General features: G+C 31.5%; 2 protein-coding genes across 2 annotated transcripts in view; both read right to left on the bottom strand.

Annotated features, from left to right (window-relative positions):
• Positions 1-2,458: 2,458 nt before the first annotated feature.
• On the bottom strand, positions 2,459-6,033 carry LOC115882040 (troponin T-like). The gene is made up of 9 exons (XM_030899861.1): positions 5,912-6,033; positions 5,726-5,854; positions 5,250-5,496; positions 4,467-4,685; positions 4,252-4,344; positions 4,117-4,197; positions 3,974-4,052; positions 3,860-3,925; positions 2,459-2,781 (listed from the first exon to the last, which is right to left on the bottom strand). Exons 1-9 carry the CDS (start codon positions 5,923-5,925, stop codon positions 2,606-2,608), a joined length of 1,104 nt encoding a protein of 367 aa, XP_030755721.1. The 5' UTR covers positions 5,926-6,033; the 3' UTR covers positions 2,459-2,605.
• A 1,974-nt stretch (positions 6,034-8,007) lies between these two features.
• The window catches only part of LOC115881969 (troponin T, skeletal muscle-like), a 36,035-nt gene continuing 29,670 nt past the window's right edge, over positions 8,008-14,372 (bottom strand). Inside the window, 6 exon segments of the mRNA XM_030899728.1 lie at positions 8,008-8,158; positions 9,671-9,901; positions 10,646-10,724; positions 12,899-12,979; positions 13,054-13,069; positions 13,071-13,144. Of these exon segments, the coding sequence (XP_030755588.1) occupies positions 9,690-9,901; positions 10,646-10,724; positions 12,899-12,979; positions 13,054-13,069; positions 13,071-13,144 (462 nt within the window). The 3' untranslated portion in view covers positions 8,008-8,158; positions 9,671-9,689.

The raw sequence follows: 14,372 nt of genomic DNA, 5'->3' as shown, positions 1-14,372 counted from the left end.
TGTTGTGTCATATAAAAATATAGTGTCGAATATAATCCAAAAAATTGCATATAAAATATTCACACCAAACCAAACCACATAATGTTTACTGCAATTAATAAACTAATATAAACTTGTCAAAAGATGACCACATATTTTTTTAAAATTATTATTCTTAACACTAAAACTATCTACATTGACTATGGAGTACGATTTCAGCCATAGTCAAATATAAGGAATAATTATGTTAGCGTGACGTCATAAATCTCGTTCCGAGGCTGTTCTATTAGAGACGGCATTGCGTCAGCATGGTCGCAAGTTGCTAACCTAATAAAATTAACACTAGAAAAGCCCGTGGGAACTGTCAAATTCAAAGTTATTCGTTTCACAGACTATATCATAGCTTTATTACAGCCTTTACTGTATTTGTGTTTTATTTTTATATAGCCCATACCAAATAAACATTTAGTGACGTGATTAGTATGAAAAAGGTGATCGAAATTCGAAAAAGCAAATGTGTTTAAGATTTCCCAAAAAAAGATAAATGATAAGTTAAATCATCTCTGCCATGAATGGCGTTGCTATGGGTGTGTTTAGTTGCATTCATTTGTTTCAACGAAACGTCAAAGTTGTTACTTCTCACAGATAAGAGCAATAAGAGGTAAATGGCTAAATTTTATGTTTAAAATTATAAATTGTTGTTGTTCTTGTGCTCTTTTTACGTTTATATTGTCGTTTTGATTGAAAATGGCTCAGCAAGCTGCAGGTATGTATTCTAAAAAACCTATTATTTATTTTGATATTCTCTATACTAACGATTTTTTTTGCAACTAAAAGTTAGGCGTTCAGAAAATTTGATTAAATTTGTGACATTTTTATTATACTTAGAGATTTAGTTGCGCATTTCGAAGAATTCAGCATATTGTCTATATACGTTTTACTTAGTATAGTCTGTAAAACGAATAACTTTGAATCTGACAGTTCCCGCGGGCTTTTCTAGTGTTAATTTTATTAGGTTAGCAACTTGCGGCCATGCTGACGCAATGCAGTCTCTAATAGAACAGCCTTGGAACGAGATTTATGACGTCACACTAGTTAGATACTACAGATTAATAACTATGTTGTAGAATACATGGAAAACATAGTTATTCCTCGACTTGTTGGTTTGTATTTTAAAAATGATATAGTTTACTTGAAATATACATAATATACAGTTAATAAATACAATATATATATATACCTATTTATATTAATAAATACTTTGGCAGATAAACTATGAACCATACAAATGCAGCAAATGTTTTACAATATGACTGAAATCGTACTCCATAGTCAGTGTAGATAGTTTTTGTGTTAAGAATAATAATTTAAAAAAATATGTGGTCATCTTTTGATAAGTTTATATTAGTTTATTAATTGCCGTAAACATTATAATATATAAATAAATTTTGTGAATGCAAATAATAATACATCACTATTAGTAGATATTGAATGTTTTTTGTTAAATTAGATCGATTTTCGAACTCCAAAATTTAAAATATATTTTTCATTTTACCCATTATCTTATGTACCACCTATTCATTATTTGTATATTGTAAAACATTTGCTGCATTTGTATGGTTCATGTTTATTAGCCAAAGTATTTATTACAATAAATAGGTATATATTATATTGTATTTATTAACTGTATGTTATGTATATTTCATGTAAACTATATCATTTTTAAAATACAAACCAAAAATACGAGGAATAATTATGTTTCCATGTATTCTCCAACATATTTATTAATTCGTATTATCTAACTAGCGTGACGTCATAAATCTCGCTCCGTGGCTGTTCTATTAGAGACGGCATTGGTCTGATATTTAGAAATGTCAAAAGCTGATGATATTTTACTTTTGACAATTATGACATTTCGTGTTGATTTGTGGTAGAAGAGGAAGAACTATTACTTGTTTTATTATTTTCCTTTTCTATTTCACGAAAGTAAAAAGAGTTACCTATCTGATTCGTTCAGGCTAGTTCAGGCACTCAATTTAAAGAATATCAGTAACTTTTTTGACAGAGGGATTTTGTATTTGCCATGTTGGTGAAAATAACGGTCAAAATTCAAAGTTATTCATTTTATAGACTATAAACATTGGGCTTTCATACAGTAAAATAAAATACTGCGACTTTTTGCGACTTTCTTAATCAACTATATTGATTCTCAACTAATAAACACTAATTAGACCTTCTAAGGATATCAAAATATTTACTTTTTTACTTTTAGAATAATCAAATAATAAATTTTTCGTATACTCTACTATTTAAACCCGTGTATTTGTATATACTAGTTGTTTACGATGTTCTCTGATGGTGGCAGCACCGGCACATATTACATCCCCTTGTATTAGCGCCACGCTATGCTGCTGATTTTATTTATGTCTTGTAGGCATGTATTCACTAAAAATTCGAAAAATACTAATATAAACGACAATGACAATTCTATTCTTTATTTTTCGGAACAATTCTATACAGTAACACATTTCTTTAAAAGGATTATTATTTTCTTTCCTTGTAAACCTTCCCACATTTCTTCTTTTATCTACAATAATTTTAAACAAAAGAGAAAACAACGTTTCGCTTATTCCTCTTCTTCCTCCTCCTCCTCTTCATCCTCATCATCTTCGTCATCTTCCTCTTCCTCATCAACCTCTACCTCTTCTTCTTCAAGATCCTCCTCTTCATTCTCTGCGGCAGGTTGAGGCTCTTTGATGAGTTCATCCACTTCGTCGTCAACAGCTTTAGCGATTTCTTCCTCTATTTTATAAGATATACATTAATGAAATATTTAGTTTGAACTATTATTTTCTTTATTTTTAATAGCTTTTATAAAAATGGATAATTGTATAATACCACACGATCGAAAAAAAAACGGCGTCGAAGAAGGCTAAGGAATGACAATCGATAAGAATTTTTGGCGAAGTCAAGCCCTAGACGCCATTTACGTGGGGCGATTTGAGTTTTTTTCTACCGCTATATCTCTTGAGTAAAGTGTGGAATGTATGCAACTAACAATACAACAGGTCCTAATAATACCGAACAATTCTGTTAGGATTAGTGTATTACTGGTTGCATAAATATGTGTATATCATGCAATGACTAAAGAATACAGGGATATGTAATGCCCATATACGGGCTGCAGCAGAATTTGTGATGTTAGACGCCATTTGTTGGTTGTAACAAATGAGTCATCACTCATCAGCGACAATTTTAGCGATTTTTAATAGTTTGTGTGTAATGAACTTTGTATAAATTTTATTACAATGGTGATTAGTTGTTCGACTTTCAAATGTAAAAGCAGCAGCGATAAGAAAGAGCCAGGAGTTACGTTTCATAGGTAAATAAACAGTTACTCCATCTTTTTAGCTTTTTCTTACTTTTCTTATTGAATTTGGTAATTATTTTTTTGATAATATATGTATTTGATATGTGCTAATACGTCGATACTAGTTTTGTACCTTTTGTTAATATTTTAAAACGTTTTTTTCGTAATTAATTAGTATGATATCACCGCATACACCATAAGCGTAGTCAAAACTTTTATCAAAAATATAAATATCTCTTAAAGCAGCTAAGTTAAGAAAAATATGTGCCACGGCACTGTTTGGTGTTATGGTAACAATTGGGTCTCGAGTGTTATTAGTCCTTGTATTCTTTAGTCATTGGAGTTAAGTGTAGAATATATACAACTAACAATACACCAGGTCCTAATGATTCTGAACCAATTTTCTTTGGATTAGTGTATTACTGGTTGCATAAATACTCGATCTTCTGAACGTTAGTTGTTTGTTACTTTAGATAATTTGTTTGGACTTATTAATAAGTGTTTTTTTACCTTCTGGCGTGTCTGGATCTCCAGGTTTTTTACCTGGACGTTCTCCACACCATTTTGGCAATCTTCCTAAAAAAAACATATAGAACTACTTCCTTAACATAAAAAATAGCTTACTTCTAGGCCTGTGGCTAAATTCATCCATTTTCTCCCTCCAATTTTTCTCCATTTGCTCCAGAGCGACCATGTCGAATCCCTAATATACAGGATGTGTACAAAAGTACCAAAAAAAAAGGTTTTCAATAAAATTCTCTACTTACTCCTTGAAATAACTTTTGTTTGTCATCGAACGATCTTATATCGACTCTCCGCTCATATTTTGAGGCTAGTTGAATTTTAGGCTTAAACAAAGTATCAGTTAGAGCAACGTTTTGTGTTTAAAACAAACCTCTTACTGGATGTGGACCTGTTAATGCTTCTGGATCGAGTCCTTTCTTCAGAGCCTTGTGTCTCAGTTGTTGTCTTTGACGTTCTTTCAATTCCTTAAGCTGTCAAACAGATGTAGAACGAACAATTTTTTATTTGTAATCTTTGAATAAAAAGGTTTAAACTATTTTTATTTATGAATAGAGTGTTGTGTCCTCTTTAGTTAGATGATTTTGGTACTTACATCATATTCCTGTCGTTTTTCTCTCTCTTCTAGATCGTATTTCTCTGTTTCCAGCTTGACTATGGCTTCCCACAGCTCCTGAGCCCTTTCTTTCAGCTTGTCCGTTGACATACCATCCAGTTGTAGAGGTTTGATGCGGATGGACAGCGAAATTTTCTTCTCTTCTTCTAATTGTTCTTTGGTTTTGGTCCTTTCCAGTTCTGCGTCGCTTAAACTAGCCTGGGGCATGGACAAAAATTGATATTTATGTGGTTAAGAGTTCATTTTAACGTTTTATGTAAAACTGGCTAGTTATTTTTACAAAAATGAAGAAGGAAATTAAAGATAAAGGATTATACTATATCCATACCCTGCCCCTGACCAGGGTTCGGAAAACTACATGTTACTTTTAAAAACTACATAAACTACATTACATGTAGTTAATGTAGTTTATGTAGAGGGTGTAGTTTATGTAACTTATGTATGTAACTTTCAAATATCAAAGGTTTGAGGTGAGGTTTTAATAAGTTGACGCTTTAAAAACACATAATGTATTTAAGAAATCAGAAGAAATATGTCTTTAAATATAATATTTACATCATATTATCTCTATTACACCTCATACAAAGGAAAATTATTCATAATATCAATACATAGTTTATTAACGTAGTTTTCATGTAGTTAATGAACGGGAAAAGACGTAGTTTTTGAAGAATAACTACACGTAGTTAGTCAGGTAAATTACGTCTTAATTAACTACTTCCGAACCCTGCCCCTGACTCTTAACTCTGGAATGGCTCTTACCGCTAAAGCCTTCTTTTTGACCACAAGATTAAGAGTTTTGTTCTTGTGTTGCTCTTTGAGTGCGGCCATCATGGCTTGACGTTTTTTCTCGGCCTCTATGAGTCTCTGTTTCTTTTCTTCAGCCTCTCTCACTTTCTTCTCCTCTATTTCTTTGACTCTTCGTTCTTCCTCTTGTTTCTTCCTTTCCGCCGCTGCTTTTTCTTCGTCTGCACGCGCGACTTTCCTTTTGGCTTGTTTTTCCTTCAATCTAACGAAAAATATAACAACATAACGTATATCTTAAATAAGTTTTAAAGAGATACATTCTACATTGTGCGTGCATTAGAAGTTTCCAGAGAACTACAATATCTAGATCATTATTTTACAACGAGATCTATCGATTAAAAATGTTTTTAATATGGCGGCACTTCCGGAAATTACGAAGCATTTTTTTATACCTTGGTACCACTCGCTTTATTTTTACTAGAATTTCATACCTTTTTAGCTCTTCTTGTTCCTTAACTCGTACCATCCGCCATTCCGCTATATACTCCTTTAATTGTTCGTCCAGTTCTGATCTTTTCTGTTCCTGACGCTTAATAAACTCTGGATCTCCAGTATCTTGTCTGGAAAAAAACGTAAAACGTTCATTAAGCTGCCTATTTTCTATTTTTTTTATTTACTCTTCTTCATCCATGATATCTGTCGGTTTTTGTTCCCCGTGCTGCTTGAAAGTGTGATATCTTTAAGGTTCTACTAAGTACTGAGGTCCAATCTATCTAAAACTATTGAGAATTGTGTTTGATGGCCAACCATTCGAAGAATTTGGATGGGAAGCAATTAGTTGCTTCTATTTTTAAGTTTGTGGGTCAAATTTTTGATGTTAGTCCATCATGTATCGATATATAAATAAGATTGATTAAGATATAATGTTTTAATTATATAGTTGTAACACAATCGTTTTAATATTATTTAGAATTTTAGTAGTACTACATTTTGTACTACTATTCTTTGCAAAAACTTAAGGTTTAGAAATTTGAAGACTGAAACCAAAAAAAAATATTGTTTTTCTTTTTTTTTCCATAGTAACTGTTAAAATTGCCTTGTATCTATCAAAAATAGTAGATAAAATAGTACTTTAACCGCAAGAGTAGATTAAATGATACTTTAACAGCCAGGATAGATTAAAAACTTTATTTCTTCTCGAACGTTTTTTAATTGCTTCCATTTTTGAAAATTTGTGATGTTAGACGCCATTTTTTTGGTTGTAACAAATGAGTCATCACTCATCAGCGACAATTTTAGCGATTTTTAATAGTTTGTGTGTAGTGAACTTTGTATAAACTTTATTACAATGGTGATTAGTTGTTCAACTTTCAAATGTAAAAGCCGCAGCGATAGGAAAGAGCCGGGAGTTACGTTTCATAGGTAAATAAACAGTCCACTCCATCTTTTTAGCTTTTTCTTAGTTTTCTTATTGAATTTGGTAATTATTTTTTTGATAATATATGTATTTGATATGTGCTAATACGTCGATACTAGTTTTGTACCTTTTATTAACATTTTAAAACGTTTTTTTTCGTAATTAATTAGTATGATATCACCGCATACACTATAAGCGTAGTCAAAACTTTTATCAAAAATATAAAAAACGTTGCTCTAACTGATACTTTGTTTAAGCCTAAAATTCAACTAGCCTCAAAATATGAGCGGAGAGTCGATATAAGATCGTTCGATGACAAACAAAAGTTATTTCAAGGAGTAAGTAGAGAATTTTATTGAAAACCTTTTTTTTGGTACTTTTGTATACACCCTGTATATTAGGGATTCGACATGGTCGCTCTGGAGCAAATGGAGAAAAATTGGAGGGAGAAAATGGATGAATTAGCCACAGGCCAGTCTTACTCGTCTCTTTATTTCAGCTGTTTGGTTTTCTTTTTTCAGTTTAATCATTTGTTCCAGATATATATACTCTTCAACTTGTTCTATTTTTTCTTGGTTTATTCTGGTTGTTATGTTTTCATCTGTGTTTGTTATGATTTTAGTTTTAGTGTAGTTCATATTGAGGCCTATTCTTGTAGCTGCTGTATCCAGTTCTTCCAGCATTTCTACCAGTTCCTCTTTCTTTTCTGTTATTAAGGCGATATCATCCGCATATCTTAGGTGATTCAAGTATTGTCCACATATTTTGATACCTTTTTCTTCCCAGTCTAAATTTTTGAAAACGTCTTCTAATGCCTGATTAAAGAGTTTAGGGGATATTGTGTCACCCTGTCTGACACCTCTTCCTATGCGAATTGGCTTTGTTCCTTCGTGGATTTTAATTGTTGTTGTTGCTTCGCTATATATGTTGGCTATTAAGTGCGTATCTGTAGTCTATCCTGCTATTTATTAAGGAAGTTTTACTGCCCAGTGCTCAATACTATCAAAATTAATTTTCTCTTAGAGAAAGAAAATTTAGTGCATCCTACTCCCATATCGATCTTTGTCCAAAGGCAGTCAAAAAAAATTCTATGTTAATAGATACCGTATGATCGAATAAAAACGGCTTCAGCCATTTCGATCAATGACATTTCCCCATAAATTTACATATAAAATGACAGCGATCTTCATTTCAAAAGCCTTCGCTGACGCCGTTTTTTGATCATACGCTACATATAATTATACAAAATTTGCTTTCTTCAAATAATTTATTGATCTTATTTTAAAACAGTTAATAATTAACATATAAATAAACAATAGTAAGTAATGTTTAAAATAAAACTCACAGACAAGACGGTTACATGTAGGAATATATCTTTATTTATCAACAGATTTTAATGATTAACAGAATAAAATAATGTAAGTTTAAACTTAAAAATAATAAAAATAAGTTTATTGGAGGTCCACATTGCTCCGGGTCTTGGGTGGACATATATATTGAAAAAATCCTGAAAAAAATTAAAACTAAATTAAAAAAAAAAAAAGAATGCCTACTATAGTCTGTGAAGCGAATAACTTTGAATTTGACAGTTATCGCGGGCTTTTCTAGTGTTAATTTTATTAGGTTAGCAACTTGCGGTCATGTTGACGCAATGCCGTCTCTAATAGAACAGCCAATATATAAAATGACAGCGATGTTTATTTCATAGCTACCACTGACGCCTTTTTCTATGATATTTATTATTTGCAAATATAATTTTCGAACATTGTTACTTGCAAAATATACATATAAATTTTGTGAATGCAAATAATAATACATCACTATTAGTAGATATTGAATGTTTTTGTTAAATTAGATCGATTTTCAAACCCCAAAATTTAAAATATATTTTTTTACCCATTATCTTATGAATCGATTCATTATTTGTATATTGTAAAACATTTCCTGCATTTGTATGGTTCATAGTTTATTTGCCAAAGTATTTATTACCATAAATAGTATATATATATATTGTATTTATTAACTGTATATTATGTATATTTCATATAAATTATATCATTTTAAAATACAAACCAAAAATACGAGGAATAATTATTTTTTTCATGTATTCTACAACATATTTATTAATCCGTAGTATCTAACTAGCGTGACGTCATAAATCTCGCTCTGTGGCTGTTTTTATTAGAGACGGCATTAGTCTATATATTTAGAAATGTCAAAAGCTGATGACATTTTACTTTTGACATTATGACATTTCGATGTAATTTTATTAAGAAGATGGAAGAACTGTCACTTGTTTTATTATTTTCCTTTTCTATTTCACGAAAGTAAAAAGAGTTACCTATCTGATTCGTTCAGGCACTCAATTTAAAGAATATCAGTAACTTTTTTGACAGAGGGATTTTATATTTGCCATGTTGGTAAAAAATAACGGTCAAAATTCAAAGTTATTCATTTTATAGACTATACTTAGAAGCTGAACAAATTAGGCAAAGAAAATAAAATCTAATTAAAATAATAGATATACAGGGTATCCCAGGCTGAGCGTGCATTTTGTTTCACAACGAGATCTATCGATTAAAAATATTTTCAATATGGCGGCACTTCCGGAAATACCGGAAGTTGACAGTAAGTTTCTTATTTTAAACGGGTGCCCCATTTTTTATTACATATTTAAATTCAGTCTAAAATTTTATGAATTTTGGTATCACTAAACACTCTATATCTAACATTAACTGTTTTTGAGAAAAAAAAATATTAAACATTTTTGAAGGAAAAAAAAAGTGCCTGTCAAAAAATTTTTTATAGCCTAAACGTCAAAGTTAGTGATTTAGTTTTAAAGCGTATTTTTTTCTTGATTTTATTTAGCTTGCCAACTTCCGGTATTACCGGAAGTGCCGCCATATTGAAAATACTATTAATCGATAGATCTCGTTTTGAAACAAGGATGTGCAAAAAATCTCCAATCTAGATCTCTAAGGCACGCTCAAAAATCTTCTGTATAACAAAATATATTCACCTGACGTTTAGAGGAAAGCTTATTCTTCTTCTTCCTCCTCCTCTTCCTCATCCTCTTCCTCCTCTTCTTCTTCAACCTCCTCCTCTTCTTCCTCTTCTTCTGGTTCGGGTTCGAAGACTGGTTCTTTCAGGTCTTCATCGTCTACCACCTGTTTTTCTTCCTCGCCTTCTGGAGTCTCGGGTTCGCCGGCTTTCTTGCCCGGGCGCTCGCCGAACCATTTGGGCAGGCGTGCTGTGGACGTACAACACAGTGCGTAATTAAGAACACGTAATCGAAAAACTAGAAGGAAACGACAGAATACAGAGGCCAAAACGCTAGAAAGATCCGGTGACGTCACGAAAGTAGGGCTGGACGCGCACAAAAAAGTCAGTGGCGTACATGCTTTCTTTAGAAAAATATTCCAGGGATTCTGGTGAATATGTCGACACTTTTTTAGCTTTAAAAAGTGTCGACATATTCACCATAATGGTTTAAAGCTGATTTCTGAAACTATTAAAATATATTTACTCATATCTTAGGATTATGTAAAGTGGTCAGAAAGGAAGCCAAAAAAGCAATAATATGTGGTGTTCCGTTTACAAAAAAATTATCCGGTTCCACCACACTTTTTGAGCCACTCTGTAGAATTTAAAATATTTTCCTTAAATACATCCTAGTACGTATTTTAGGTGTATGTTCACTTAAACAAAATTCTCAAGTTTTTTTATTCTAGGAGCTACAGATGCCCGACACACTTTTGCCGGACCCTGTATATTAGTTAAGTTGGTCCACTTTCGTGACGTCAGTTTAGTGGTTTTCTCGGGCCTCTCATAGCATAAGTAATGCCTAATTAGTTAAGGCGGGAATTCTATAAACTAGTTTCAGGTTAAGGTAGTTAGGCAGGAATTAAAGAATAAGATAAAAAATATGAAAAAATTGTCAAAATATTTTTAGAGCTTAATAAGATCTTTAGTATAACGAAAAAAAAAATCTTACCCTTCTGTCTGGAATCGAATTGTCCCAATTTTTCTTTCCAGGTCTTTTCGTTCAGGTCTTTAACAATGTTTTCATATCCCTGTTGATAAAAGAAAATGAAAACATCAACTAAAGGTAATCAACTAAAATTAATTTAACAAAAGGGGTATAAAAATAAAAAAAAAAATTTTTTTTTGAAACTCACGTTGGGTACAAAATATTTCTTCTCTTTTTAACCAAAGATTATTTAGTCCTTCGAGATATTTAAAAACTGTTCCCTTAAATAAAAAATTTCTTGAGTAGAACTTTTATCGTCGTGTATAAAACAATATTTTTTCCCACAGCGAGTTAGGTTTTAAAAAATATTCAGAAATTATTATTTCAAGGAATTTATTGCGAGTAGAAAAAATATTGTGCTGGGTTGGCGTTGGTTTCTATGTAATTTGATAAATAAATAAAGCTGTCTCGTTAATTGTCAGTTTTGAGTCAATATTTTTTAATTCTCTTTCGTGTCGATTGCTGACTGAATTGGAGGCAGAAATGGCTCAAAACGAAATAAGTAAATTAATAACAGATATTCAGGCTGAGGATTTAAATCCCGAATAACTTATGAAAAGGAATACAAAAATTTTCAAAAATGAAAGCAATTAAAAAACGCGCGATAAGAAATAAAGTTTTTAACCTATCCTCGCTGTTAAAGTATCATTTAATCTACCCTGGCGCTTAAAGTACTATTTTATCTACTATTTTTGATAGATATAAGGCAATTTTAACAGTTGCTATGGGAAAAAAATGAAGCTATTGTATAGGGAGGTCCACTTTTTGGTAGTAGAACTTTTTAAAAATGTTTTAAAAAGAAGATTTAACGTCAAAGTATAACTAGGTACTAGGTACCCAAGGACTGTATACAGGTTGTTAATTTGTTTATTACTCGCGGCAAGAGCTTTATGGTTTGAAATATGGCCTTCTCGGCCCCGCTCGTCGATGACGACGCGACAGGACGAATCGGCAGAAAAAATCAATAATGCATGCGTTCTCAATAGGCAGTGTTGCCATTCTGTTCCCCTATAAGTAACTGTCGAGTTAACAACCTGTATATTCTAAAGGACCGTTCGATCGCGTCAAATCGCCGCTGTCGTAGTCGCCGTGGAATGCTACGTCACGCGCTGACCAGCGCTCCACAGTGCGGCGGATGGTTATTCTAGCGGGACAAAATCTCAAGAGCAATGTTTGGGACTTAAAATCTAAGAACGTAGCAAATGGTCTAATATATAGCAACTATATGGTTAAATTTATTTATTTATTAACAACTTAATTTATTAATAAATAAATACAAGATAATAAAACTATGATATTATTCGTACATGACACACAAAACCGTATTGTAAACTATTGCCAAATACATAAAATTATGATATCAAAAAACTCTTTAGCAGTTTTTTAATTAATTGTAATCTTGTGACACCCTCTATAATTTATTTAAAAAAATATATTTTATTTTGAAAATAATAAATAAGATAGATATTTTAATTTTAACACTCGGTAATTGTAAATTCATATATAGTAAGTATCTAAGAAAATTTTTTAAACTCAGTGCCTTTTGATGGAGTTGTTTTGTTTTTATACTATCCGATTGAAATGAATCTTTTTGGGCATTCACCTGTTAAGCTTGAACTCCCTGTGACTGTGACTACCTGTGTTGGTAACTATTGGTAACTCAAAAGATCTACATCATTCAATATATCGATATTTGAAAAAAAAAGTGAGGAGTTTGATATCTGCAGAACAAAGGCACGAAGGATTTTAACAAATATATACGTACAGAAGAAAAGTACATACCTTTGGCAATCTTCAACAAAATTTGGCTTTCTAATAAAATGTATAAGCACTTGTAAATATTTTGTTTTCGTATGATCTCTGCCTTGCTGAGCAGAAAACGACCAAATTTGGTTGATAAAAATGTATCGAATACAAAGAATATTCATGCAATTGGAATGTCTACTATTTATTCTTATCAGTACACATTTTTTGGCTTATTTCTAACCAAACGCTTTTGTCCCGCTAAATTTATCTTCCAACGCACTGTGCGCTCGTCCGTCAAATGCAAAAATAACTGTCACTGTCTAAAATCTTTAGCGCCAACTTCAACTTGGTCACCAGATGACGTAAAAAAAACTGACAGTGCAGGAAGATAGTAATCGAACTATCCTTATCTCTATAATATCCTTGCTAGGTACCATATTTTAAAATACTTTTGTATATGAAAATACTTACACCTTCAAATAGATGCTTCTTGTCAGTGTACGACCTAGTGTCCACACGCCTTTCGTATTTGGAGGCTACTTGGATTTTAGGCTGAAAAACAAAAAAAATCAGAATTTATGTAAATTTTATGTAACGCAAAATATAGAAAATAAAGTGTAACTTACTGGGTATTTGCCTGTGGGCTTCAGGGTCTAGACCGCTTTTAAGGGCCTTGTGCCTCAGTTGCTGTTTCTGTCTTTCTTTCAGTTCTTTAAGCTGAAATAAATAATAAGATTAAAATTGAATTATATACCTTAGGAAACAGCGTTGTTAATTTTTGATGTACTTAGTAACTTTATTTTTCAAAACTATAATTACGGTGCATTTCAGTTGATTTAAAAAAATTCCGAGCGCAGCCATTCAACACTTCATGTTGATCGCATTAAAATAATATTGAAATCATTGGCTTTGTCATAATATTTAAGTATTTTAGTTTTTTGCTAGTGCAGTTATTGAAACTATAAAACACTCAGGTACGAGGTTTGTGTGATGTAACGCTGTTTCGGGTAGTAAAAAATAAATGAAAAGAATTCGAACTAGGCGTCGTGTTGTAACAATTGCAAACGTTAATAAAATTGCCCAAAAATGTTAACGCCTAATGGAAGCGTAATTAGGGCGTTGTTGGGTGCAATAACATTCAATAACACAACTTTCCCGGATATTCAACTCTCCCGAAACAACATTTTATAGCTTCATAGTTTCTCACACCGATTTGATCAAAATCAAAAACGGATTCAAGCAGTTCGACGAAACAAGTGAGTAAACAAAGTGCTCGTTGCATATCCAAAAAAATAAATAGACATATACTATGAGAGGATGAAATATAATTTGTGCTATATTAATGGTATACTTTTTTTAATCAACTAGTGATTAAATGTTTTATGAACATCTTCTAAAATTATAATTATGTCCTTTTGAAAAATTTCGTTATAGCCGAAATAGACGACACTTTTAGAATCATTATACAGGCTTATTCACCACATACGACACGGAGTATTGTAGCTAAACGATTAGATTTTTACAAATTGTAAGTTTTGGGTTCGTTGAAGGACTATTAGAGATACAATTTAAAAATAATTTTACAAGATACAGAGTGTCCCAAATAAGTAAAAAATATCAAAGTTGTATTTTTTAAATGGAACACCCTGTATATTATTACATTTTTAGTTTCTACGATTAAAATAAAGGTAAATTTGATTAAGGTTTTTATACTTAAACCTTACCGTTTTTGAAATATTTTCAAATTTGTGAAATTGCAGTAAAAATTTTAAGGCTTCATTTCTCCAAGAATTATCAAAGTTTTTAATACTAAATATTTACTGAAGTTTATTTATTAATCAGTTATTGTGTTGCAATAATAAAAATAATACTACCTTATACAGAGTGTCTAAAAATTTATTTTAAATAATTATTAGCTTCAAACGGCAATAACTTGTTTAATTTA

The sequence above is a fragment of the Sitophilus oryzae genome, unplaced genomic scaffold, assembly GCF_002938485.1.
Source record: "Sitophilus oryzae breed Bouriz unplaced genomic scaffold, Soryzae_2.0 scaffold_1745_pilon_pilon, whole genome shotgun sequence".
NCBI lineage: Eukaryota > Metazoa > Arthropoda > Insecta > Coleoptera > Curculionidae > Sitophilus > Sitophilus oryzae.
Note: the sequence above shows the minus strand (reverse complement) of the source record. Positions and strands in the feature narration are given on the sequence as shown.

Coding starts and splice junctions, on each gene's coding strand:
- LOC115882040 (XM_030899861.1), bottom strand. Junction 4,198..4,251: donor CATTAACAGGTCCACATCCA/GTAAGAGGTTTG, acceptor ACTTTGTTTAAG/CCTAAAATTCAACTAGCCTC. Junction 3,926..3,973: donor ATTTAGCCACAGGCCTAGAA/GTAAGCTATTTT, acceptor TGTTTTTTTTAG/GAAGATTGCCAAAATGGTGT.